Below are 27873 nucleotides of genomic sequence, written 5' to 3'. Positions count from 1 at the left end.
CTGTGCTTTAGGAATTTCACTTGGGCAGTTGGGTAGAGCATGGATTGGAGAGGAGAGAAACTGAAAAGGGAAAAAGCCATTTTATTTCTGTGAGATTCAGTTTCTTCATCTGTAAAATGGGGGTAATAATCCTTTTCTCATCAACTTCAAAGGATAACTGAGGAAAGAGTGATATAAATGTAAGTTGTGATTATCACTGATATTTTTAGTCAGGTGGAAAGGGTTAGGAAATGAGCAAAGGCTGAAGCCAAGGTTAGGTTCCTTGTAGCCACTCAGTTCTCAAGGTCTAAGGCAATCATATTTTGCAAACCAGAAGGAGAAGGAGGAGGTCTGACCAAAACAAAGAAAACAACAGCAGATGCATATGCCTGTTGCAAAGCCCCATTAAAAGTACACTTTATTTTTCTTTGGGATTGGGACTTCCAATTTCCCAAGGCTCTAGATTCAGCTAAGCAGGCATGGAATTGTGAGTCCAGAGATCTAGCCAGGGGTGAAGAGAGGGGATCTACAGGATAGTTCTCTAGCCCCCCGATGAGGGAGGGAGGAGAGAGGGCTCAACATTAAGAATCCCTAGAAGAAAGAGGAGTGGAAAAGGAGCTGGAGAATTCATCTGGAATGTAAAACCAGAGGCTTGAGTTTTATTCCCTGTGCCGCTATTTGTTCTCAATCACTTTCCCCATGGGAGTCTTCTTCCTCGTGTCTCTGTGTTTCCTATCTACTATATGTTGTTTTCCCCATAGAAGCCAATCTCCCTGAAAGCAAGGAATATTGCCATTTTTACTCTGTATGCCAACGCCGCACAAGGCTATTGTATGCACTCAGGAAGCAATATGAAGGTGTCAGGTTAATTTGTAAAAGTGTCTCTCTTTGTCCGAGCCCGGGGAGGCCATCAACCTAAGGTGTTTTGCCGCGTCCGAAGGTCAACTCCTACTTTTTCTATCCTTGTCCGAGACGCTGGTGTTTAACGGCTCGGGGCAGCTGTGATGTAAGAGTACCACAGTTGAAGTCAGAAGCCTGGAGTTCCTTGTCCTGCCTCTCCTTTCCAACTGTGTTACCTTCTTGAGCTACCATTTCCTCATCTGTGAGATGGTGCCAACTAACATTTCTGATATCGTGTCACCCTCATATGGGGTGTCCTGAGGATCCAATAAGGTCACCTGTGGAAAGCCAGCGTTCTGTAAATGTGGATCCTTGTCCTCGTTTTCCCATTGAATCTGAGAATCTCATGGTTGGAAGGAACTCTAGGCTGGGTCGTTTTGCCCAGTTTGAGCCGGAATCTCCTCTACACCACTAGGGACGTAAAAGGGTGCAGAAAGGAGAAGCTGTGTGTGCTCCAGCTGGGGAAAGGGCGATGGCGCAGAACACGAACTCTGTCCACTTCTCAATTCTGTCTCCTGTAACAAGTCAGAGAATGAGGCTCTTAGATTCCGAGACAGAAGACCGACAGAGGTGGGAAGGGGGAGGAGGGAAAGGGGAAGGAGGAACAGTGGGAGGGGAAGAAAAGGGGAGAAAAAAAGAGAGTGTGTGTGAAAAAGCGTGCGTGTGTGTATGGTGTGCAAAGAGGGCGGGAGGCACCGGGGGCCACACAGCTGCTCCAGCCGCTTCTCCCAGACCCCTGCTGAGGACCCACGTGGGACGGGGGGGGGGGGGGGGGTGGAGGAGGGAGGGACCGAACTCGACCTGGGGGCGGAGCCCCAGCGATGCGCCCCACACACCCCAGCAGACGCAGTGTTGGCTTTGCTGGGAAAGAGGCGGGACCCAAGCCATAGCCCACCACTCCCCCGAGAGGCGGAGCCAGAGGAGAGGAAGTATTAAATAAGGGGGTTCTGCCTGCGGCTGGCGGCTAAATAAGCTGCTGCAGACGAGGCCAGAGGCTGAGACAGCTAGGGCTAGGCGCTGGCCAGGGAAGCTAAGGTAGGGATCCTAGAGCTGGAGGACAGGCGTTCCGGCAGTCCCTGAGAGGCTCCCTGCGTTGTCATCGCCCCATCCCCTCCTTCTGCCAAGCTACAGCGGAGACTGGGGAACTAGATCGCCCTCGGGGAGCCCCTCCAGTTGTGTGCGCACACCAAGCCAGCTGTGTACTGAGCGGAGGCGGCTGGAAGATGCTCAAGGGCTGCGGCCGCCGCTTGCTCCTGTCCTTGGTCGGAGCCCTGCTCGCCTGCCTCTTGGTGTTGACGGTGGATCAGAGGCAGCAGCTGCGGCAGCGGTTGCCGCCGACAACGGCGGAGGAGCTCCCGGGGGGCGAAATAGGGCGTCGAGCCCTGCAGAGCCTGGCTGGTCCCGGCGAACACAAGGGGCAGGGACCACCGCCCCCGCCTCAGCCTCAGGAGGAGCCGGCCGCCTCGAGGGCGGGGGCGTCTGGCCCCTCCGGCGATGTCCGCAGCTTCTCTGAGTATTTCGGCCAGCTGAGCCGAGCTAGGAGGGACTTGGGGCCCCTGCCTGGGGCAGCCCCGGCGCGCGACAGCGTCCCCAGGCCCCAGATGGAGCAGCTCTTCCCTAGAGACGTCTTCATCGCAGTCAAGACCACCAAGAAGTTCCACAGATCCCGACTGGACCTGCTGATGGACACCTGGATCTCCAGGAATAAAGAGATGGTGAGTTGGACAAGAGAGATTCCGGCACTTTCCTTGGACCCCCAAACATCTGAATAAGGGCACCACACCCTCCAATCATTCTCCCCCATCCCCAAAGAAAAACATCTGGTAGAAGAGCGCCATGCTCTCTCTTCATTGCTCAAAGTGCAGGAAGCGGGGAAACACCTTGTTCAAAGCAAGGGGAAATCTTGCCTCTCCCAAACACCTAAACATCCAAGGGAAGCAATTTGATTCCATTTTTCTTCTTATGGGAGTCATATTTTTCTTTTCTCCCCTCTCCATTCCCTACCAAAAAAAAAAAAAAAAGACTAAAAGGGAATAGTTTTCTCCCCTCTCCACAAAATCTGTAGCCCAGGGTTGGTGTATCAAATCTCCCTTCAACATCCCCTATCTCAGGCATGAGGGACGATATGAGGCCCCAGAGGCATAAGGCCCGGCCTTCCGTCTGGCAAAGGTAAACGGGCCTCAGTGCCAAACTATGCCAGGGATGCGCCGAGTCAAGTGCCGGGACCTGTTGGCGAGTGTCTGCCCGCCCGCCCGCAGGGCCCGTCTCCTTCCCCGCTCCACCCCCGGACACCGCCCCCCCCCCCTTCCAGCCAGACACACTTCAAGCCTCTGCCGCCCGCCCCCGCCGCTGCTGCACCCGGCTAGTGTGTCTCCCTAATTCCTTGGGGAGGGAGTCCTGGCGTTAGTGCTGCTGAGGGGTTTGAATGAGATGCAATCTCGGGAGCACAGCTTTTCTCTTGGTAGAGGGGGATGTTGGCGCAGAGGGGTGGCTCTCACCTCAAGCGACCGCCCACGCACATGGGAGATAGTGCTTTTATCGCAGGTGGTTTTGTTGATGCCGTTTGTCTTCCCCCCGGGCTTTTGCCCCAATATCTACCCCGACACTGATGGAAAAACAGAGGGCCTTCCCCAAGGACCCCAGCTAATAGGCTTGGAGGAAAATCTGGTCCTCCACCCCACCAACTTAGCCTTCCCCCGACTCTGCCTCACCCTCAGGGTGGCCCGAGTGCCCTGAGGAAGGTCAGCTTAGTCCCCAGACTTGGAAACTGCCGGCAGGCAGCCAAGACAGCGGAATGAATGAAGAGCTGGAAGACCTCAGCCACCTCTTCCCACCCCCTAGAGGCCGCATAAGGGAGGGCAAGACAAAAGCCCCAGCGAACCCTTTTCCTTTGGTCGCCTAGGGGCACCTCAGGCGTGGATGGGGAGTCCCATTTGGGCAAAGTGATCATAGCCCGGGCCTAGATTCTTGTTCATCGCTTCCCCTACCCCTAAGAGTGCACTTGAGTTCCATGAATCGTGTGTGTGTGTGTGTGTGTGTGTGTGTGTGTGTGTGGAAATTCGTACTGCCTGAGCTTAAAGATTCCCCCCCCCCCCCGCTTTTTTTTCATTCTCTTGAAGTAAAGCCTCAAACCTATGATTGAGCTTGTAAATTGTTCTCTAACGGCTGGAAATCTGGCAGAGTTTGTCATGATTCGCTTGGGGGCGGGGGGCGGGGGGCGGGGGCCGAGACAGCAGAGTATAAGCCAGGGTCTGAGTACTGGACCTGAGTCTGATGTGTCGATGCACTTGCCAGGTATATAACCATGGTTAAGTAGCTTCACTTTTCTCCGTTCTCAATTGCCTCCTCTATAAAATGGTGATAATCATACCTGCCCTTTCTACTGTGCTGGCCTGCTTTCACAAATATACTGAGACGTTAGAGAAAGGCTTCCTAATGTTAGCACTGTGTAAATTTTAGCTATTGTTAGTGTTTCTCTTGGTACTCTGTCTCGGCTATTGAGAGCTTTGAATTGGGTCCTAAAAACCCCCAGGGGACTGTCTCTCTCTTTGGCAGATGAGGATGGGGCTCACAACCCTAAGATTTCTGGTGACCCCAGGACAGACTCCTTGCCCCCTGTGACAGCCCACCAGGGTGGGGAGCAGAACCAGGCCCTGGTGGCAAAATAACATCCACCTAACTGCTGCTGCCACAGGGCCATTAATTAAGCTGTGTGACCCTGGACACATCTTTTGGCTTCTTTAGGCCTTCAAGTCAAGTCCCTTCCAAAGCTGAAATTTCTAAACTCTAGCCACAATGGTGGGTTGGGGTGTTTGTGTGTGTGTGTGTGTGGGGGGGGGAGGGATTCAGTGGTCCTGTCAAAGTTTGATACACTCATTTCTACATGAGCAAATCAGGACCAGAGAACAGGAGTGACTTTGAGTAGGTTGCAGCACCAAGATTTGAACTCCACATACCTCTTTGAGAGAAATCAGTTAAAGAAGTAGAGGAATGGTGATGGGACAAATCACAGAATTACACAATTTAAAAGATGGAAGTCTTATCTCCTATAACAACCAACCAGGGGCTTCTAGCCCTTGCTCGGAGAACCTCAAAAAGAGTCAGTTCCCCCCCCCTTTGGGGATGGCAGACCCTGAATGGTCTGACTTAGCCTTTCTTACAGTGCCATAGCTGTCATTTTCCCACCAGAGCTTTCCTTGGGAGAGTCAGGAGTCCCCCAGCTCTCCACACCAGAAGAGGACAAACTACTGCCTCTTCCCTTTCCCCTTCTCCTAAACTAAAATAGATTGACAGATGGGAATAGTGGCATCAGAACACGGCTTTCCAGAAAGTATCGTTTGTGTCAATTAGCATGTACTAGGAAGAGTGGGAGAGGGTGACCTGGAGCCTGGTCATGTGTGTATGTGTCTATATTTTTAAACGTGCATATTATTTCTGAACCATCCCTCAGCCCCTGTTGCTTCATCCCCTGAAATGGGCTTAGGATGGGGAAAAGGGAAGGGTTTATGAACACAGCCTTCACTCCTGTGGGCACTTAGTGCCTAGTCTTTGGTCATCCTGAGAATGCCTTGGTCCCTTTTCTCAAGGACTGAAGCTTTCTTGAGGGGTGGGTATATGAGTGGGGGGGCAAGAGAATGCAGTTTTTTTGTTTCCTCTGTCCTGGCTGTTTGGATTCCCAGAGTCCCCAGGCTCAGCTCTCACGCTGTCCCCCCTGGGCAAGTTAACAAAGCCTCTTTCTCTGGGCGCAGAGAAAAGGCGTCCTGCCTTCTTGTGTGCCGCTTGCCATGGGAACCCGGGAGCTCCGAGCCCCAGTGTCCCGGTCAGGTTGCCTAGAGATAAGGGGGCCTGGCAGGCCTGGGAGGGGGGCAGTTGGCGTTCCCAGCATCCCCGCTGGGCCCCACTGAGTGACAACCCTTGTGAGACCACTTGAACTTGAGGGACAGGCGTTTGGGGGAGAGTTGAAGCTGTCAGAATCCCCCAGGCTGGCCTGAGAGGAGAGCGTGGGCCAGAGGGTGGGAATCATCCTGGCTCTCCTCACTGACCTGGCCTCCAAGCCAAGAACAGTGACCTGGGGAGGGGGGGGATGATGGCAGTGGGGGGTGATTAGGGAGGAAGGAGGGGTTCCAGGAAAGGGCTGACAGGCTGCTTTTGTTCCCCTAGCTTCTCAAAGAAGGGACAGCAGGCATCCTCTCTCAGCCTGGGAAATGGGGATCCCTCAGGCTCAAAGGAAAGGGCTGAGGTCTGGATTGTAGATGTGTGGATACTGCCTTCACACAGGTACCCAATAGCCCCTCCCTTTCAGATCAGAACATGGAGTCATTTACCTAGTCCTACCCTATCCAGTCAATTGGCCAAGTGTTACAGCTTCTAATCCAGTCACCCCTTCACTCTAGAATCTTCAGTGGGTTCTCCATTGCCTAGTAAATAAAATATAAACTTCTGATGTTGGAAGTGCTTCACAGACTGGCTCCAGTCAGCTTTTGCAACCTTGAAACACTACGTAAACTTGAGACATTACTCGTAACCTGTTCCCTCTTCTTACCCTGAATGCTATTGTCTGCCTGGTCTCACTCCATCTCCTATGCCTGAAATGGATTCTTCTCTTGCACAAACACCCTTCTACATCGGGGGTCCCATCTCCTTCATCAAGCCTTCTCTAATATTCTCTTTCTTCCCTATCCTTCCACCTTAGTCCCAGCTACAGTGATCTCTCCTACCTAGAATTTCTCCTGGCATTTCACCAGGGTCTTTCCTTGGTATTTCTTGGTCTCCCTTATAGCAGAGTCTTTGTGTGTAGGCTGGATTCCCCTCTGAAGCCACCCCTTTATCCCACCATGAAACTATAAGCTATTTGAGAGTAGGTCTATATTTTATCTAATTTTATAGTCCATGGACTAGTTCACTGTCTTGCCACAGAGCTCCTACAGCACTTACTAAATGTTTGTTAATGGATTATACGGTGTCCCATAGGATGAGGAAATTGAGGCCCAAGAATATTAATTCGTTGGCCCAGGGTCACACTGGAGCTTATTTGCCATATTTCCAGTCCCTGGGGGATGGATCGGTCCTAGTATTATTTTGAGGAAGGGGCTTTTCACAGAGGTGATTCGGGGATGCTCTGAGAGGGGCTGAAGCATCCAAGTTGGAGAGGAAGTGGGCAGGCCCAAGCAAGCATCATCAGTTTTGCTTTCTGCATGATTCTACCACGGAAGCATAGGTTAGCCCCCTCACCCTTCCTGTTCTGCTCAAAGAGCTTTGGCCCTGCTAATTTAGGTAACAGGCTCTCATCTAAATAATGGCAAAGGGACCTGATGATGATGGTGATGATGAGTGTGTGTGTGTGTAAGCTTCCCCTTTCCTCACCCCCCCCCCAAATCCAATACTTACTGTAAAATCTGCCAAATGGCCTAACATCCGGGGGGTTTGTCTGGCCTACTTGAAGGAGGTGGCCTCCTGTCCTCATGTAGCATTCAGACAGACAGGCAGGGAAGGGAGAAAATGCAAAACATCTCCTTATCTCTCCTCTTTGGAGAGAGAGTTCCTATATATTGGGTTTGGTGCTTAAACAAAAGGAAGGGAGAGTGAAGGATTTTCAGTGGAAGAACAAGGCTAAATATAAACCCTAGGAAGGAAGGGTGAATTCTGAGCTGGCCCAGGTGTACCAGACTACATTTTTTAAAAATAGCTCCAGGTGCTTAGGTCCCTGCACAATCAACGATCAATACTCCTTGGGGAGGGGGGTTTGCACTGAGAGCAGCTGTATTCTTGCTTCAGGGAAGAACAAGGTCAAGGGTAGCAGAGAACAAGGATGTGTAAGAGAATGAATGCTGTTCTATGGTTACTGATGAGAACCCAGAGGCAAGATGCCAGTATCCCAGAATTGTCCGGGGCCAATGATTGGCTGGTTTGCCATGGGGAAGTCAATCACCATCTGTGTGTCACACCCTATTCCCTCCCCCCCTCCCCCAAGAAATCTCCTTTCGGGGAAGGTCAGGATTTTTGCCTTTGAAGATCATCAGATGAAAGCCTTATTGGCTTCCACAGAACAGAAAGAGAAGATGACTTTCCCTGCTGGTTAGAGGGGAAGGACCATAGCTGGCTGGCTGGCCTTCCTTCCGGAGCACACGCTTCACTTCCCCAGCCAGCCTGGCAGCTCTTTGCGTTTGTCCTGGTGCCTTGGCCCCTGGCCCCATCCTGAGGGCTAACGACTTGGCTTGATTTAGCTTAGTTTAGGCAGAATTCACCTCCCCCCCCTCACTTGGCAATGACTCCGCCTCTTCCTTCGTAAAGCTCAGCTACTGTGCACACAGCAAACTGGAGATAGAATTGTAAGCTCTGGATCTTCCCAAGTTGGAGGCTCAGACCCAGCTCCAGGGGCTGCCTGAGCCAGGGTCTATGAGGGGTGGGGAGCCACATGTGGCCTCCAGGCCTGTGATAAAGTAAGCCAAGACTCACATTCTGGTGTTCCTAACTCCAAGCCTAACATAATCTATCCACTTCACCACCTTACTGCTCCCAGGGGATATCAGCTGATGGGGCCTTTAGTCAGAAGCCCAGGGGGGTTGCTACTGGCTAACTCAGCAGAAATGGTGATAAGAGTTAGCATACAGCCAATAGGAAGTAAAGAGACTTCTTGGGCTCCTGAGTTGCTGGTAGTCTCCCTAGAGAGATAATTAATCAGGTTTGGAAATTACTAAGGTCCCTGACTTTTCTGAATGATGGTTAGGTGGGGGCATCGTAGCTGGAGGTAAGTGAACCCATTCATTATGGGGGGATAGGGGGAAGGTGCTCATTGGCTTTGACCTCCAGCAGGCAGAATGCTATATATTGAGAAGGGTGCTTGGCAATGGAGAAGAATGGTTTCCTCTCCCCTTCTGAAGCCACATGTTGATAAGTGGCTTTTGCAAGGACCAGGCTGGAGGGAATACTGTCATTTCCTGATGATGACATTCGGTCAGACTTTTCCCTCCAAAAGAATGGTAGGGGACAGTCCAAGTGAGAGACAAGCAATGTTGAGGACTAGAGGAAACGTACCCTGTGCAGAGAAACTGGGGGGCGGGGGTATCAGCCTGGAGAAGACAAGGCTGCAGGAAGAATGACAGCTTGTTCTCCTGAGGGCAAAGCCAGAAAAAAAAAAAAATAAGCTTGTAAAACCTATTTATTCGAGGCATCAGGAAGAACTTCCTAGTCTAAGCACTGGGGCAGGTTTCAGAAAGCAGTGAAGGAACAATAAATTATATCTGGTTAGTCTAATACAATAGTCCTGCCAGGAGGACCAAGGCTTTCCAAAGTTGGGGGAAGAGGGGAAGCACCATCTGGACAGTGGGGAAATATGAGTTTTGAATTCTGGAACTTGCCATTTAACTACCTTTATGACTGTCAGCAAGTACGGAGCCTCAGTTACTTCACCTGTAAAATGGGAAAAATATTCATAATGGGGACCTTGAAATCAGAAAGAACTGAGTTCAAATCTTGCCTTCAGACCCACAGTGGTTCTGTGTTAAGTTCTTGGCACCCTCAGGCAATTCTGTGAGACTATACAGACAAGTCAAAGGATCGGTGGGAGGAATTTCCACACTGGGAGCTCTTCACACAAATGAAATCACAGATCCAGATTGTCTTCCCCAGCCCCCACCCCAAATACTTGTGATATCTATTTCGTAGTTGCTAGAGAAATTTGAGTTGTTATATGCCCACACTTCAGAAAAGTCCAGAATCCAGCTTTAGTTCTTTGTTCCCATACCTCTTTTTGCCAGCTTGGAAGCAGTATGTTGTGGTGAGAGAACCACATCATCATTATGCAGAGACATTAAGTAGTTTGTCCATTGTCACTGTGGCAGATAGCAGTCAAGATCCCAAACCATCTTTTGGCTCCAGATACATTGTTTATTGATCATTAGATGGGACCTCAGAGCCTGCCTAGACCAACTCCTCCACTTCATAGATGACACAGAGACCTGTGCAGGTTAAGTGACTCATCCATGGCCCCACGGTAGTAAATGGGAGAGCTGGGCTTTGAACCCAGGTGTCCTGACTTTAAAACATGTTGTTCTTTCCAAGTGACAACTCTTCCCTTCAGGAGTGCAATTGAGGAGCAGGGTGGGAGAGAGACCCCATCCCCACATATACATTAAATCAATGAGGGCAGGAGGAAGGAGCTAACTTCCTGTTAGGCCATGCTAATTCATCAATATCTCCTGTCCTGGGACCAGACTAGTACTTGAGTCAGAGGCCCTAAAGACATCTTGACAGGGAAGAGAAAGCTGGGTAAGCCCCTGTCTACCCACATTGAGTGACAGACTTCCCTTTCCTGTCTTCAGAACTGCCTTGCTAAGTTAGCATCTAAAGATCTAGCAGCCTTCAAGACTGGTTGTATTCTCAGAGACCAAGGGGTACATCTGGGGTCCCACAGAGCATGTGGTTTCCACCATAGACTAGTCTGGGAGTGAGGATAGGATGGAGACTGAATGTTCTTCCTTTAAGTGGGATGGGATATCATCTAGGGACAGGGGTGATGTCTTTGGATGTGGGGCTGTAAACAGACAGCATCAAATGCTTTTAACACAGACTCCATTAATAAATTCTGGTTGATCTGAATTATCCCCTGGGAGCTCCAAGAGCCAAATATTCAGCCCCAAAGAATAGAGAATCTTACATCAGTGCAGGTAGTAGAAAGATATCTGGAGACCTAACTCTCACTAATTTGTTGTGCCACCCTGACCAAGTCATTTCCCTCTCTCTTTGCTTTGGTTATCTTGTGAAAAAGAAGGGTTTGGGCTAACTTCTTTTAAGGTGCCTTAAATTCTGATCTCTTCATTTGGCATAGGCCCCAAATAGTCATAGATGGGAGGGGAGGGGGGTTGATACATTTCTGGATAACAGATCCATATGGCTCTAACCTCAGTTTCCTCATTTGTAAAATGAGGGGTTTGGACTAGATCAGTAGTCCCAAGGGTTTTTTTCTTCCTCCAACTCCCTTAGTGAAAAGATGTAATGTGAACCCCCTAGGTAATTTAACATAATGATCATAATATTCTTTACAATTATGTATTACTTCATTTTTAGCATAAATCTCTTGGACCATTATGAGAATGTCCATGGGGTTTCAAGAACCATTACATGGGAAGCATTGGACTGGATGAATCCTTAGATGATCCCTTCTCGTCTTTGCAATTCCATATCTTTGTGGGAGAAATCCACTTGTATTGGGTGTTTTGGGAATATTCTGTTAGGACTGCTTTCTGGGGAGGGAGGAAGATGAAGGAGGACATTTTGTCAACTTAAAGATTGATGTCAAAGGAGACGATCAAACCTGGATTTGGCTTCAGAACTTCTGGCTTTGACTCCCAATTCTGCTGCTGGCCAGTCACAGGATAATAATAACAACAACATTTATGTAGTACTGAGACTGTGTTAAAGCACTTTACAGTTATTACCTCACTTAATCCTTGGGAAATAGGTGCTATTCTTTTCCAAATTTTACAGATAAGGAAACTGAGGCAGGCCGGTTAAGTGACTTGCCCAGGGTCACACAGCTAGTATCTGAAGACAAATTTGATCTCGGGTCTTCCTGACTCCAGGTCCAGCACTCTATTCACCTAGCCACCTCAGGATCACAGAATGATAAATTCAAGAGTTGGAAGCTAGATTAGATAAACAACAGAGATTTATTAAGCACCTACTATATACCATACTATACCTACTATATATCTGTGCTAGGTGATGGAGATTTTTTTTTAAATTGATCCAGAGAATATCCCTTCTTAGCTCTTCATCAGAATCTTATTTGTACCAAAGGGCAAACCCAAGGAAAGACAATTCAATTGCCCTTAGCCTGAGAAAGGCTTAGGCTAACTGCTATTAATTATAGCCATCAAGCATCCAACACCTTCCTCTTTTCCCTACTCCACCCCCAAGTTTTCAATGAAAAAGCCAGTTCTTCTAAAGTTAATACAAGGGAGGGCAGGCCTCAGCCCCAGGATTTGGGGAGAAGGGTCTGTTCCCTCTTCCTGAACCAGGGCATGCAAGGGCCACAGCATTGGCTGGTGTCTCCCCCCCACCACCTCCCCACTCCTCCACCTTCCTCTGGCAACCCCAAATCTAGAGGGAGACTGCCACCATGGGGGCCTCCTTCGCTGTGGCTACAATTGTTCCAAACCAGAATTTGGCATCCTGTCTTTCTTTCAATTGCAGCTTGTTGAACAATGCTGCTTCCTGTGTGTCTCTCCCACCCCCACCCCCCAACAGACAATACGAGCCAGGCAAGGCAGCCAGAAGTCCCCCGGGGTCTCTTTTCAGGGACGGGTTCCTCAGTGGTCCATTCAAAAAGCATGGAATGAAAGGAGTGGGCAGGGAAGGAAGTGTAACAGGTAAGCTTAAGGGGGCCCTATCCCAACCCTGCCGATGCAGGAGTCCTAACTTTCTGAGTGAGGAAGGAGATGAAGGAGGAAAGTCAGATAATGCCTAGTTTCCCTATGGATGAAAGATGCATCTCTGGAATGGAATGGGGGAGGAGGATGTGGTTAATACTGATCAGATTAGTCTCCTTAGGGAAGGAAGGGGGGAGTGTTGATGGCTTAGGTTTGGAGGTTCAGGGGAGCTAAGGGCCTTAAGATTCCCAGAAGTTCTCTGTGGGGTACCTCACATACCTCACTGATAGTGTACCTTTGGGAAATGATTTAGAGAAAACTTCTAAATTATATACTTTAGAGCTGAAAGAACATTTCTGCCTTGGTACCCCCATTTTACTGATGAAGAAAACTTGAGACCCAGACCGATAAATCAAGTCACTGAGAACAATGGTATTTTTATAGTGTTTTCTTTCTCAATGGGGACATGGAAAGGTGAGGAGATAAGGTAGGAGGAGGAGAAAGCTGATTTTCATTCATTGGAAAAATAAAAATTTAATTAAAAAAAAAAGACATTTTCTACAGGCCTTTGCAATTTTCAGAGCTCTCCAATAACCATCGTCTCCTTCCGTCTCACTTACTGTTATATCTGGTGGGTGGAGAAGGGTGGAAGAAATATTGTCCCCATTTTTGCAGATAAGGAAACTTAAAGGGAAAAGAGATCAAGTCATTTGCCTATTGTTATGGAACCAGTGAATGGTGGAACCTAAACCCCAAGGTTGGGCAGCTAGGGATAAAATGGATGGAACTCTGAGCCTGGAGTCAGGAAGACTCATCATCCAGACCTCAAATCTGTTCTCAGACAAATAATTACTAGCTGTGTGACCCTGGGCAAGTCACAACCCTTTTTACCTCAGTTTCCCCATCTGTCAAATGAGCTGGAGAAGGGGAGATGGCCAACTACTTCAGTATCTTTACCAAGAAAAACCCAAATGGGGTTACTGAAGAATCAATCACAACTGAAATGACTGAACAAGAACATAATTAACCCAGATGTGCCACCCCGTTGGCATATTCATTCCAGTGTCTCATTTAGTGGCCAGGACAATGCTGCCTCTTATTACTGTACCTTCCCATCTTCCCTGCTGTACAAAAGCTGAGAGGGTGGGTTTAGGGGAGAGTGGAGAAGAATTTATTCAGCAGAAGAGCTACAGACTGGTGTAATAGTCGAAAGACCAGAGTCTGAATCCTTCCTCCCCTTCAAATTTATTGATGTGATCCCAACATCCCATAATTAAAAGACATTTAATTACCCTGAACTGGACTAGGCCACTCAGTTCTAAGTCCTATGATGCTATACAATGTGAGCCAATCATTTAAAAAAAAAATAAAACAAAAGTAAAGGAGAGGGACCTAAATGGTTTGGATTAGAATTGCTTCTCTTGGCTGGCTTCCTACTGCCCAGAGCCCGGAAAGAACCGGGGGTGGAGAGGAGGGGAGTGAGTGGGGTTGGTGAGGAACCTGCAAGCCCAAGATAGGCCCAGAAAGGTGACACCCAGGGCTCTGGACTGACGGTACCCTTCCTGCCCTGAGCAGTAGGAGACAGGCGGGCAGGCTGCAACTTTCCGGAGTTTCTTTTCAGGCGGGTTGTGTGGCCCTTTCCTGTTGGGAGGTTGGGGGGGGGGGGAGTGGTGGTGTGGTAAAGCTCTCTGTTTAGAGTGGTGGGGGCCCAGACTGGCTGGTGAGAGCCACAGTGGCTGGACGGAGTGGTTGTGGTGTGCTTTGTGTGTATGGGGGGGGTGGCTTGTTAGAATAAAGGTGACTTTAAAGTCCTCTGTAGCTGGGAAGATCCAGTTTTTTAGGGGAATGACTTCAGTAGCACTCTGAACCTCTTGATCTAATTAGAAAGTATTTTCCTTTTTTATTATTAGTATTATTATAGCCTGGGCTGGGTACCTTGATGAGACTCATCCCCTTTTGTTGCCCTCCCACTCAATTCCTCAATGTGTAAGAGATGGTTTGATAGCGTGCATGCATGCTTGGGGAAAGGCAGGATACCGAGGGGGTGAGGGGAGAGAAGATTGCCTCCTATCTGCTCCTAAAGAGGCGGACCGAGGGGGGGGGGAGTTTCCCAGACTCCTAGGGAGCAGCCTGGATTTTTTGACTCAAATTCCCCATCTCCCCCAACAACCCAGGCTAGACTGATGATGGAGGGAGGGCAATAAGGTTCAGGAGAGGACCAGGTAACAACAGAATAAGGATTTTTCAAAAGCTGACTTCTGGAGCCCAAGGGTCTTAACCAATTTGGGGGAAAGGTTGGGGAGCAGAGAAGAGTGGACAGCTACTGTTCTACTTATGTATGGCTTTGGAAGGGCACAAGAACTGCAGAGAAGCAGAAGGAACATTCCTTTCTGATGAACCACACATCCCCTAGGGCAGGAGACTTGATTCTCTTAATCTCTACATGACTGGAACCAGGGCTCCATAAGAAGCCCCATTTTTGTTGACACAAAATGAGCCTGCAGTGAAGTTTCTTCTTGCCACCCTGTCAGTGTTGGGGAGGAGCCCCGGGGGAGGGAACATTGTCAGCAGCTGGGCCTTGTTTCTTTTACCTTGGGCCTTCCATTTTAGGATTTTTTGAACCTTAAATAATCTTGAGATAGCTAGGTAGCTGTGGGTAGTGTTGGACTTGGAATCAGGAGGATTTGAGTTTGAATCCTGACTCAGACACTAGCTGTATCACCCCTCAAGAGGTCACTGAACCGCTACCTGCCTCAGTTTCCTCATCTGTAAAATGGGGGTAATAATAGCATCTACCTTCCAAGGTTGTGGTGAAGATGCTAGGAGACAACATAAGTAAACCTTAAAGGGTTTTGTGAACACTAAATAAGGCATTGACTTGCCCAAGATTATTCAGGTAAATAAACATTAGCCAATAAACATTTAAGCACCTACTGTGTGCTAAGCGCTATGCTAAGTGCTTCCTAGAAAATAATAGTGTAGTAAGAAAATAAAGGTAAGGTTGTAACCCTGGGATAGCAGTGGGTAGGGCACCAGTTCTCCAGTCCAGAAGACCTGAGTTAAAATACAAACTTGGACATTTACTAGTTGTGTGACCCCAAGCCTCAGTTTGCCTCAGTTTCCTCATACGTAAAATGAACTGGAGAAGGGAACAGCAAACCACTCTAGTATCTTTGCCCAAAAAAAACCCCAAAGGGGGTCACAGAGAGTCAGATACTACTTTAAAAAAGACTGAACAGCAACATTTAACAATAGCATCAGGATTCAAACCCAGGACTTTCCACTGGATTCTTTGGAGGCAGTCAGGAATGGTTTGAAAATTGTTGTGATTTTTTTCCCCCAGCCCCACGTGCAAATTGCCCACACCGAACCCTCCCCAATGTCTAATACTTTCGTCCTTCACTGTCACCTCAGAGCTTGCTATCATCACACTAATACTCCAACTCCAGTAATCAGTCAATAAACATTTATTAAGCTTTATCAGCAACTTGCCAGGAACGCACTAAGCTGGGTGCTTTGTAAACTTTAAAGCAATATGGAAACCAACTGTCTACATCTTGAACAAGGTCGGTACCTTGGTAATCGTCATTTTCTGGCATTAAGAATGTGTACATTTATTTATGTTGAAAAGCACCCTTTGTGCAGCTTTAGTTCAGGCAGGTGCCTGCCTTGCCTACTTCTGATCTTGGCTCTGCCTGTTCTGGGTGCCCTGCCCTTCTGGGCCCCAGGGGCCCCTTCATCCCTCCTCTGCCCACCTGGAAGATAGCTCCTCTCCTCTTTCCTTCCTTGCCCTCAGGTTGCCCCCCCCCAAAAAAAAATCCCATTGTTTTCCTTCCAAACCAGTAAGGCCCCCAGCCTTGGTGTGGCTGAACACACATCTCCCTCCCCTTCAGCCTGCCGGGCTTCCCCTTCCTCCCTCCAGGATGGCTATTTATCTCCCAGAAAAGCCTCTTGCGGCCTCCCCAGGGACCTAAGCAAACAATTTTAGCCTTTCTCTCTGCCCCCTTTCTTCCAGTTAACCAACCCAGCTGTATGCTAATGGTGGGGCAAACTATTGCTACTTAACTCTCCTGGACTGAGTAAAAGTTGGGGTGGGGGTGTGATGGACCCTGGTACATTGTTACGGCCCCCCTCCCCTCCCTCTTGCTTGCATAGCACCCCCTCCCCCTCCGGACAAAGCAGAGCCCTGGACAATAGCCTTGTAATTCATCGTTCTAAGGATCCCTGCACTGCCCCGTTCTCCTTTGTCTGGGTTTTTTTCTCTGCCCCCATTGTCCCAAGTTGGGTTTTTTGCTGGGGCTTGGCAGCTGACCAGGGACGCTTTTCTCCTTCTCTCCGGGCCCTTTGTCCAGCTTCTGATTGAGATTTTTTTTTTCTTCCCACAACCAAAGCCTCCTTTCCTTCCACCCTCCCCCAAACTCTCCTCAAAGCATCTCCCCCCCCCCCTTGCACTGAGGAAGGGAGCCCCACCCGGGACAACCACCAGATGCTGGGAATTAGCTATGTAAATAAGGGAGTGTTGGCGGGGCAGGTGGCGCAGGTACCCAGTGGGGGCAGGCAAGGAAGGGCCTTTGGCCGGGCTCCAAGCTGCCGGGGCGAGGGAGGACTGAGTGAGTTACCTGGCCCGGGTGGGAGGAGCAGGCCGGGCGTCCGTGCGTGTGTGCACAGGTGCAGGCGGGCCAGCCAGGTTGAGCTCGTGCCGGAGATGAAGCAGCTGCCAGGCATGACCTTCGGTTGCTCAGCAGATGGGTGTGGGGAGGTGGCTTTGGGGCCCTCTCTTCCTAGGGGAGGGAAGAAGGTAAGCTCTGGACCTCGCTGCTGGCAGGTAGGAAAGAGTCAGGCATCGCCCTCATCTCTGAAGAATAGAAAAGGCCGAAAGTCGGGGTCATTTATACAGACACAAAGAGTTTAGAGCCCAAATCCACTTTTTTTAAGGCAATTATTAGAAGTAAGACTATTTGGTTTCTCTGAACACTTTCAGGTTAGAAGTCCTAACTGTTCCTACTTCTGAATGCCCCCTTGTGACGACCAGAAATTGATTTGGTTGTGGGAAGAAAAAAAAAATCTCAATCACTCTTCTGGTCCAATCGCAGACAACAGCCCCAAGGCACCCGGTTTTTATGTGGGGGAAACTGAGTCAAGGCTAGATCTCAGATAGCCTCTTAACCCCAGGATTCCTTCAATTAAACCTTGCTGTCCCTATTTCAACAAATATTTATTTAGTACTCTCAGTATGCTGAGTGGAGGAGAGGGGGTGGGGAGAAAGGATGTCGCAGTGGATCTAGTTTCTCATCTTAAAAATGTGCTTATCTAACTCAGGATTGTGGTTAGGATCTAGGGAGATAATTATGTGTAAAGCCTTTTGCAAATTTGAATGGAATAGGGATAGGGAGGGAGGGGGTCAGGGACCTGTGGTTTCATTTCATTGCTACCACTTAGGGTTTTTGAGAATTTACCTATTAAATGATTTGCTTTGGGGCAGGGATCGAAATACAGCCAGTATGTCAAACGTAGGATTTGAACCCAGATCTTTAAGACTCTAACATCTATTCTGTATCCATTAAGTGGCCTCTGCTCAAACCTAAAGCCTGTCTGAATGTGAGCTTTTGTTATTACAGTGTATAGGCATTTTGCATTGAAATGATTGTGCCCAGTCCAGATAACAGAGGTTCAGTTCCTGCCCTCTCGGAGAGAAGTTTCTAGTCTAGTTAGGGAGATTTGAAACAGTTCAAAAAACCAAGGGAAGCATATATAAGTTTGAGATAAGTTATAGTGTCAGTATTCTAGCTTTCAGAGAAGGGGGAGACAATGCCAGCTAGGGCAGTCAACAAAGGCTTCCTGGAGGAGGTGGTAAGCAGAACTTAAAAGGTCAGGAAACTGAGATCAAATCCAGTCTCAGACACTTAGTAGCTTTGTGATCCTGGACAAGTCACTTATCTCCTATTAGCCTCAGTTCCTCATCTGCAAAATGGGGGCACAGTGAAGAAGGAAATGTCAAACGTTCCAGTATCTTTGCCGAGTAAACCCCATGGACTTTCATGGGGTCACAGAGTCCTACAACAACCCCAACAACACAGATTTAGACAGGTGGGAGGCTATGATTCTTGCATCCCTGCAGGAGTTTCTATGAGCCCCTAATAACAGGGCTTCCTCTAAGTTTCCTAAGATGGTAAAGAACTAGCCGTTCCTAATTCTGAGCACATTGATGCCTTAGAGCTCTTGAGAGGAAGAGCTGAAGGTCTGAGTGGGCTGTACCCAGGGCTCAGTAATATGCAGTAGCTGAAACCTCTCCCTCTCCCTCCCAAAACAGAGCTTTGGGAACCAGGAATGTGGCTCATGGAGATGTTTTCTTCTTTCTTGCAGACTTTCATCTTCACAGATGGGGAGGATGTAGTCCTGAAGCAGCATACAGGTAAATCTCCCGTCCCCGACCATTTGTTTTCCTTTTTGGGGAAGAGAATCTCGGCCATTGCAGTCCCTTTCCCATCCGCTGAGGAAGAGTTGGGAAAGGGACTTCCTGAGGAACTCAGGGGGCTCTGGTTGGGAGGGCACCAAAGGAGGGAGCCAGGCTGGAGTGCGGATGTTTGGGGAAGCAGGGAAGATTCTGAACCTCTTACACAGAGAAGGACGTAACCCCAATAACTGGTCCCGGGGAGCATACACCTTCTTTACATAGTCTCCCTGTTCCAAGAACCTGCCCTGGTCAGTCTAAAGTTCTTTCTGGTTTCCTCCCCCGGAGTAGAGATTCTCTACTGGAGGGGTGGGGGTGGGGGCGACTGGAGAGATGAGAAGAGGTTTACTCATTGAGTGTTTATTCAGCAGCCCCGCCCCTCCAGTCTGGGTCAGGTCTCCCCATTCTTCTCATGTAAATGATTCCCTTTCAGGCCTTGAATTAATTCCTTTTGAGAGGGCCCAGCAAGTAACAGGTGGCTAGTGCTGAGAAAATGCAGACTGAATAGGGGAGGGCCGGGCTCTGGCTCCCACAGCCCTCCCGGAGCCTCCTGGCCCTCTTCTCTACCCTTTCCCTGGGAACAGTCCTCCATAGCGCCTTCCCTCCTGGGGGTCGGGGTCCCCTGGCTCTCTCTTCCCTCCCAATCTTCAACCCGTCTTTTGAGTCAAAGGAAACCTACTTGCACAGGGCATGTGAGAAAGGGGATCTAGGTACAGCCTTCTACCTATGACTTTCTCCAGGCTGTGCTTGTCCGTGACACCACCTAGAACCGATTAGCTAGCAGTTAAAATCCAGCCTCTGATACTTACTAACATTGTAGACTAGTCACAACCTCTCTTGGCCTCAGTTTTCTCAGTGTAAAATAAGGATCATAATAGCACCTACCCCCCATGGTGATCATGAACATCAAATGAGATAATGTTTGTAAAATGCATTTAAAGCAATACTTTAGCACATAGTAGGTACTTTAAAAATATTTACTCCCTTCTCCTGGCTGTTTTTGTTGTCAGTCATGTCCGACTCTTTATGACTCCATTTGGGGTTTTCTCGGCAAAGATGCTGGAGTGGTTTGCCACTTCCTTCCATTTTCTACTGGCTATATGTTCAGCAAAAATCTATGACATTATGTCCTGATTAGAGAATCTTAGAATGTTGGAGCTGGGAGGGGCCTTAAGAGATCATCTGATTCCCCACTTGTACTCCCACCCTAATCCCCTTATAACTCCTGAGACTCTAATTCCTCTCCTTCCCTTCTCCTTCCAACCCCCACCCACAAATCTTTAATATCTTGCCTAGACATATCCAGGCTCCTGGGTTGGCTATGTAGTTCCCAAGATTGCTGATCCTTGGTATAGTGTGGTAGAAATAGCCCAGGGCAGGGGGGTCCACAAAACTTGGAATCCAGTCTTGAAACCCAAACTAATTTGCTGTGTGTGTCTTTGAGCAAATAGTATCCCTTCTGGGTCTCAGTCTCCTCGTCTGTAAAAAGACAACACTACTTGCCCTGTCTCAGTGAGGCATTGAAATATATTAAGTGTGCCTCAAAGGCATCAGGAATCATTACTCACAGATGTCTCCTTTCTCACAGGCAATGTCATCAATACCAACTGTTCTGCAGCCCACAGCCGCCAGGCCTTATCTTGCAAGATGGCTGTGGAATATGACAAGTTCATTGAGTCAGGAAGGAAGTAAGTGACATTTAAGAACTCCTTGAATTCCTTGTTACCTTATCCTCTCTTTCCCCATCCCCATTTTGTAGAAGAGAAAACTGAGGCCCAATGAATAAAGCCATTTGTTCATTATTATAAAACTAGCGAGTTAGAAAACCTCGGTCTCTTCTGTCATATCTCCTCACTTCGAGTACTTTCCTCTTTAAAATGTAGGCCCTTTGTGACAAGGGCACCAAACACAAGACTGTGGATGGTCGGGTTCAGTTCAGTCCCACTGCTAGAGGACATTCCTAGGAATAGCCCCTTCCTGTGTCTGACAGGTGAGGGATGGCTTCTCATATATTATATCGTAGGGGAAAGGGAGATTCTGAGGTTGTGCTAAGGACAAATCTAAGAATATTTGGTCACCTTCTTGGTCCTCTCCCTGACCCCCAGTCTGCCCACTTAGAATCTCTGTAACCATCCCTCCTTCTGTATTTCCTTCAGGTGGTTCTGCCATGTAGATGATGACAATTATGTTAATGTCCCAACTCTCGTCAAACTGCTGTCCAGCTACCCTCACACTCAAGATGTCTACATTGGCAAGCCCAGTTTGGACCGGCCCATCCAGGCCACAGAGAGGATCAGTGAGAACAAGATGGTAAGTAACAGCACCGGCTTGTGACAAATGTCACTTACCACCGACTGGAGTCAGGAGGACCTGAGTTCAAATCTGGCCTCAGACACTTAACTAGCCATGTGACCTTGGGCAGGTCACTTAACCCCAAATGCCCTCCAAAAAGCAAAAAAAAAAAATGGTAAGCAATCAGGGCCAGGGAAGCCCATTGTCAAGATGGAGGCTTAGGGGTGAAGATGAGATCATAGACTCAGAATCATAGAAGACCTTAGACTATTAGACCATCCAGTCTGACCTCCTTTTACAGGTGGTAAAGTTGAGACCCAGGCCTAAAAGTAAAGTGGCAAATATGGTTACTTGCTCAAGGTCACATGACCAAACCATAGCTTAGAACCCAATTTTTGCTGTTTTTTGTTCTTTTAAATGATGCTAGGTCTGGTACATCCCTTACTAGAACATATTAGGAGGACGAAGTGTCTCCATTGCCCCAGCTTAGAAGGACCACTCTCAGGTTTTTAAATAACACAGAAATGACATTGGTGTATCTTCCTTACAGCGTCCTGTCCACTTCTGGTTTGCAACGGGTGGGGCTGGCTTCTGCATTAGCCGTGGACTGGCCTTGAAGATGAGTCCCTGGGCAAGGTAAGATGTCTACAAATTTCATTTTTCTTCAGCACCCAGAATGAGTGAGTGGCTTGGGACAAGGTCTTGCCGTTCTTTTTCAAGTTGCATCTTTAAACAGCATATCTTCTTCTATCTCTGTCTTTAAACTCCTGTTACATATTTCTGAGCCATTCAGCTTAGAAAGAGACCCAAGAACAAAGCTGGGAAAATTCTATTTGCCTTTAGTTTGTATACTTCAGTGGATTCGAGAGAGATGCTGATGAAACCCAAGGCATACCCTTGAACCTGTTTTGGTGGTGGTAGTATTAATAATTTTAATGAACCTATAAAATATACATTTTAAAAATAGATTTCCAGAGTACATCTTAATTTTTTTTTTCAGAAACTATTTGAAATAGTGGGAAAAGCCCTAGACTTGGAGCCAAGAAACACTTGAGTTCAAACCTCAGCTTAGGCATTTAGTCTCTGTGCCTCAGAGACTATAATCTATAAAATGGTGATAATAATGATTGCACTGCTTACTTTCACAGGATTCCTAAGAGGATCAAATGTGTAGAAAATTTTTCAGATCTTTAAAACACCTTGTAAACTGAAGTTATGTCCTGTGATCTTGTTAGAAATTATAGAAATTGTTGATTAGCCAAGATCAAAGTCCTAAAAAGTCAGTCTTTGTTATTGGTCCTTAGTGCATCAGAGGAGAGTGTGAATGACCGTGGATAGTCTGACCCATCTGCATCGGAATTTTTGTTTTACATAACAGTGAATTATATTCTTTCCACCATCCTAAGAACAGTCAGTTACATTAGGCCCACCTAGGATGATTACATTCCTCTTGCTCAGCCTTCTCTTGGGGCTCCCTCAGTCTCTGGGAATTCAGACTAGGGGAGAAACAAGGGAGATGACCCTCCACATTCATCTCATCTCTTCTTCCTTCAGTGGGGGCCACTTCATGAACACAGCAGAGAAGATCCGACTGCCTGACGATTGTACCATTGGCTACATTATTGAATCTGTGTTGGGTGTGAGGCTCATTCGAAGCAACCTGTTCCATTCCCACCTGGAGAACCTTCAGCAGGTGCCCAAGTCAGAGCTCCATAAACAGGTATTTGCTCCATGATTCTTAATTAACCCACCAACTCCTAAAGGTCATGAGAGGGTCAGAAAACAACCCCCCAATCCTAGGCTAGCAGATTTATGTCTGGAATGTGCCTTAGGACAGCTAATCCAATCAAGCCTCCCTTTCCCCTCCATTTGATAGATGAAGAACCTAGAGAGACCTAGAAAGGTTGTGACTTGCCTGAAATCACAAAAGTAGGAAGTAAAGACAAGACATAAGGTACCCCAAGAGTCCAACAGCCTACCCCAGCCCCAAAGGTTTTAGTGGGTGACTGGCCACTGTGCTAAGCCTTGGGATATAAATACAAGCAAAGAAGAAAGTCAGTCTTTGGCCTTAAGAAGCTTACATCCTAATTAGAGAAGGCAACATAAAAAAGGAATAGAAAAAATGGGGCTGGGAGAGGCAAAGGCATCCATACAAAAGAGCATGGAGCCCCAGATAGCCAAGGCCATGAGTACAAAGTTTATATTTCTCCCATATTCCTCCTGAATGCCTCATGGCATCTATCATAAGGCTAGGGTACTGATAATGGGTACTGATTTGTTTGCTTTGTAAACTAAAGAGATCACACCTAAGTGTGAAGAACTGTTTGATAATTAATAGGGTATAAGAGCTGGACCTGGGATTTCATTGGTATAGGGAACTCCCCAAGTTAGAAAGCTGCCTTTGCCAACACAAGTCTCTGCATTTTATAACCTTAGAGAATTACCTAGGTTGCTAAGAAATTAAGTAGCTTACCCTATGTCACAAAGTCAGTATGTGTGTGTCAGATGTAGGACTTGAACCTAAGATCCCCCTGGGTCTGAGGCCTGCTTTTTTTCGACTATGCCTGACTATCACAGTCATGATTGTGAATACTATCATTAAGAACAGAAACTTTAGAGGTGGAAAAGGCCTTAAAAATTATCTAGTCCTGGAATCCATGAACTCGGTTTTTAAAAAACTTTTTGATAACTATATAGAAATATAGTTACATAGTATATATCATAATATAACATATTATTATGTTATAATATATATGATAGCCATTTCAATATAATTAACTGGTTTTAAAAAATATTTTGATTATATTTCAATAATATATTACATATATTATATATTGCAATATATTATCATATGTTACAATATATTATCTATAGCATATAACTATTTCAATATAATTAGCTGTGTTTAAAAATATTTTGATAACTATATTTCAATATAGTTATATATTGTATATAATATAATGCATCATATTATATATCATTATATTTATATATGATATATTCTAACAATTTCAGGGCGGCTAGGTGGCACAGTGAGTAAAGGGCCGGCCCTGGAGACAGGAGGTCCTGAGTTCAGTTCCGGCAACTATATTTCAATATAATTAGCTAGTGTTGTCCTATGGGTTTCATTTTATGCATCTTCAGATGCTATTCTGAGAAGCTTCCAAAGGAGCCGATGGCACACAGAAAAGGACTAGAATTCTAGTCCGGCCCACTTTTATAGAGCAATCAGTTATATGCTGGGCATTAAGGATCCAAATGCCAAAATTGTCTAGACAGTCACTCCCCTCAAGGAGCTTACATTCTATGGGCATCATCCTTAGCCCTAAAACTGCTGATCTGGCTGTTGATCATTCCTCTCCTTCTGGTCATTAGGTGACACTAAGCTATGGGATGTTTGAAAACAAGAGGAATTCCATCCATATGAAAGGTGCATTTTCTGTGGAGGCTGATCCATCCAGGTGAGACACAGGCCCCCAAGCTGGGCCTTCCCCCTGCCTACTCACTGGATGCCCAGGAAGGGTCTTCTGAGTTGCTGAAGCACAGATCTCAAGACCATACAATGTACAGTCCTCTCAAAGTCATACGGACATCCACCTGACAATCATCTCACCTGCCAGACACCCAAAAGCCTTTATCATACTTTTTGGGCTAGAAGATGTCAGACTCAAAATAAGGGAAAATTTCCCAAGAGTTGCCCCCAAAGTGTAGTGACCCGCCTAAGGAGAAATGTAGTGGCTAGTTCCTTGTCACTGGAAGTCTTTTAAGGGGAGGTTGGGTGGATGGCTACTTTTAGAGACTATAGTGGGAATTCTTGCTTACCTTAGAGGTTGCCATCAGATGGTCTTTGAGACCCCATTCAACTTCCAGAATCTCAGCACCTCACTTTTTGGTTTAGAAATATATATATTGACATTGTTTGCTGCTGGTTTTGAAAGCTTCTGCATCAGAGAGAGGGCACTGGGAGAAGATACATTCTTTAATCTAAGAATGATTTTTTGATGAGCTCATGCTTTTAGGTTTCATACCCCAAGGGTTGGGGGCCGCTGAAGGCATCTCTAAAGCTTTTGCCCCCCAAAGACTTCTGTGCACAAAATTTTTCATTATGGAGACCTCCAGTTTCTTCAAGCCCAGGGAGTGTTTTGTTGTTTTTTTTTTTTTGTTAACTAAAAAAATACTATTTATTTTAATTTTTTTAATGTTTTATACCAAGTCTGAGAGAGCTGCCTGGGGTACTGAGAGCTTGTCAGTCAACAAGCATTTATAAAGCACTTACTGAGTACCAGGCACTGTATTAAGTAATGGAGATTTTGAAAGAAGGGCAAAATCACAGTCTTTTCCTTCAAAGAGCTCACATTGGAATGAAGGAGACAACATGTAACCAACTATGTAGACAAGATAGGTGCAAAATATGTGGAAGGTAATCCCATAAGAAGGGAGATAGTGGAAGGGAAGATTATGTTGCCAGTGAGCAGCGTAAGTCAGAGGTGGCCTGGAACTCAGTCCTTTCTGACTCAGAAGCCAGCTCTCATCCAGGAAGCCATACAGCCTTGCCACTTGACTTCCAAATCCTGGGCCTGTGGACTTATGCTCTTTTTCGTGGTGGGGAAACAGAAAATTATATATAAGCAGCCCCTTCATGGTGGCTGCATCACGATCAGTATCCATATTCTCAGGACTGACCCTTGCTTTTCTCTCTCCTCTCATTTCGCAGGTTCCGCTCTATCCACTGCTTGCTGTACCCGGACACTCCGTGGTGTCCTCGTAATGTGGTCTACTAGGAGACTTCGCGTCTGTCCTTTAACCCTCGTCCCTGAGTTCCCCTGGTATCCAAAGGGCTCGTGGGACCTGCGTCGTGTTCTTGTCCTTGCTGTGCCCGTCAAGCACAGTATGTGGGTGTGTGTGTTTGTGTAATAGGCTGCTGTGTGGCCCGTGGTTACTGAGCTGGGGTGGGGAAGGAGGCAGGGAAGCAAGGAGTGTCTCTCTGGACCCTGCCTCCACCTCTGTCTTCTCATCCTGGAGGAAGAGGAGACCCTAAAGCCTGGAAGAAAACAAAGAAGAGTCAGGCAGAGGAGGTATTTCCATCGGTGAACCTGATGTACTTCCCAATGGCAGTGCTGGAAGTTGTCCCAAGATGGCCCTGGAGCTGTGTTTGTCTTTTTCCTGTGTCAGCTGCTTTCTCTCCAATGGGACCAATTTTTCTCTGGTGCTGCTGTCTTTAAGTCACTCCTGGGTGACTTTCCTAACCCTTGACCACCATTCCTACAACCATCTGAATCATCTCTTCTCCTCCTTCTTCTTGTTTCATATTCCAGGCTCCAGATCCTAGCCAGATGAAGGTTCTTATCTGTAAGAGGTCAATTGGGGTGGGAGGTAGATGAAGGGACTAGAAGATGAGGGGGGAAGAGGGGTGAGCAAGGGGGATTGAAAAGACTTCTGAATGTCTGTCCTGATTTGGGAGGATGGGGTATTAGGTGTTGCTGGAAGTGAGGGGAGAAGCAGATCCCTTTTACCTGAGACCTTCAATCTTTTGGGAAGTGGCATATTTGGAAAAGAGGAGATAGAAAAAGTGTGAGTGAGTGAGTGTGCATGTGTGCTCATGGGAGGGCTGTGGCCTCCTCTCAGGACCCCAAGTTCACTGAAGGGAGACAAGGCCTGGAGCAGAGGGGCAGAGGAAGAGGAAAGCCCAGAATCATTTGCTCCATCCTTTGGGGCTTACTATTATTGACTGAACTATTTTCAGTCCCAGATAGCTATGCAGTATTTATATGCAATTAACCATCATCGGTTAATTGAAGAGAAATAGAGAAATGTATAATGGTATTTTGTTATTGTTCTAAGGGCTGAGAGGGTTAGAGTAGAGAGAGACAGATGGGCATATGCCAGGATGCATGTCAGTCATTCTGTCTTGGGGTTGAATGTCTCCCTTCAGGACCAGGTGTCTGCTGGCTATACCTTTGGGAAACTTTTCTTAATGGGAAGGGGCTAGAAATGCCCTGTAACTTCCCTATGGCTTCTATCGAGTAGCAAATGGCCTTTGAATTCACATTTTGAAGTGAGTTAAGCAGTGCTTAGGTCCAGGGAAAAGACAAGGTCAGAAGTCCAGAATGAGAGCCCTCTTGGCTGTGGATTCAGCCATCATCCCAAGCTGTGAGGAGCCACTGGGGCCCTCCACTACTCCAGGGCACCTGACCACCTCCTGGGGCTAGGGGTAAGCTGCGTCTTGCTGTGCCTAATGTAGCTCCTGGAATGGGGCCCTCCATCTTTGGCCCTGCGTTTGGGGGCCTCAGGCTAATATCTGAGTGCTCCTGGGTGGCTGAGCCCTGAATCTTTGCTTTGTCTCCTTCCAATAACTGGGCAGAGTCAGAGCTGAATATTCCCTATCTGAGGTTGAGTGAATTGGCCCATACTGGGCGCATCTGTAAATATTGTACTTGAACAGTATTTTTTTTACTGTTATCTTTTAAAAGAGAAAAAAAAGAAAAAGAAAAGTAGGTTTGTTTTTTTGTTGTTGTGGTTGTTGCGTGTGTTTTTACCTTTTCTGTGGATCGGAAAAAAACAAAAGCCAAACTTCTGATAATCTTGTTTTTAAAATGAAATTGGAATATCATGTAACTTTCTACTTATTTATATGTTCCAGTATCTGGAATCTATCTGTTCTTTTTCCTTCTTAGTCCCTTTTCTGTTTGTTTGTATGTATTGGTTTTGTTGGATTATCGTTGTTGTTTATTGTTTTTTTTTTTTTTTTTTTTTTTTACAAAAGCATAGGGAAAAAAGGGGAAAAAAAGTTCTCAGGGAATTAAACCTTATTGTTACTACCATGGTCACCCTGTGGTACCCAGAATTCTTTGCTTTCAATAAAGCAGCTTTATTTGCTGATAA

General features: G+C 47.1%; 1 protein-coding gene across 1 annotated transcript; it reads left to right on the top strand.

Annotated features, from left to right (window-relative positions):
• The first annotated feature begins 1818 nt into the window (after nt 1–1818).
• On the top strand, nt 1819–27873 carry LFNG (LFNG O-fucosylpeptide 3-beta-N-acetylglucosaminyltransferase). The gene is made up of 8 exons (XM_069084786.1): nt 1819–2594; nt 18612–18660; nt 20288–20387; nt 20856–21009; nt 21542–21627; nt 22546–22711; nt 24367–24452; nt 25706–27873. The coding sequence occupies exons 1-8, from the start codon at nt 2103–2105 to the stop codon at nt 25770–25772; spliced, it is 1200 nt and encodes a 399-aa protein (XP_068940887.1). The 5' UTR covers nt 1819–2102; the 3' UTR covers nt 25773–27873.

The sequence above is a fragment of the Petaurus breviceps genome, unplaced genomic scaffold (genome assembly GCF_028583685.1).
Source record: "Petaurus breviceps papuanus isolate PSGF00001 unplaced genomic scaffold, PetGlider_PUasm1.0 175, whole genome shotgun sequence".
NCBI classification, from domain to species: domain Eukaryota; kingdom Metazoa; phylum Chordata; class Mammalia; order Diprotodontia; family Petauridae; genus Petaurus; species Petaurus breviceps.
The sequence above is the reverse complement of the archived record's forward strand: the minus strand, read 5'-3'. Positions and strand labels throughout refer to the sequence as shown.

Bases quoted from the DNA above. Each gene is read 5' to 3' on its own strand.
- LFNG (XM_069084786.1), top strand. From the start codon at position 2,103: ATGCTCAAGGGCTGCGGCCGCCGCTTGCTCCTGTCCTTGGTCGGAGCC. The intron at 22,712-24,366 runs GTATTTGCTCCA...TCTGGTCATTAG, and splicing joins AGTCAGAGCTCCATAAACAG to GTGACACTAAGCTATGGGAT. The intron at 24,453-25,705 runs GTGAGACACAGG...CTCATTTCGCAG, and splicing joins GTGGAGGCTGATCCATCCAG to GTTCCGCTCTATCCACTGCT.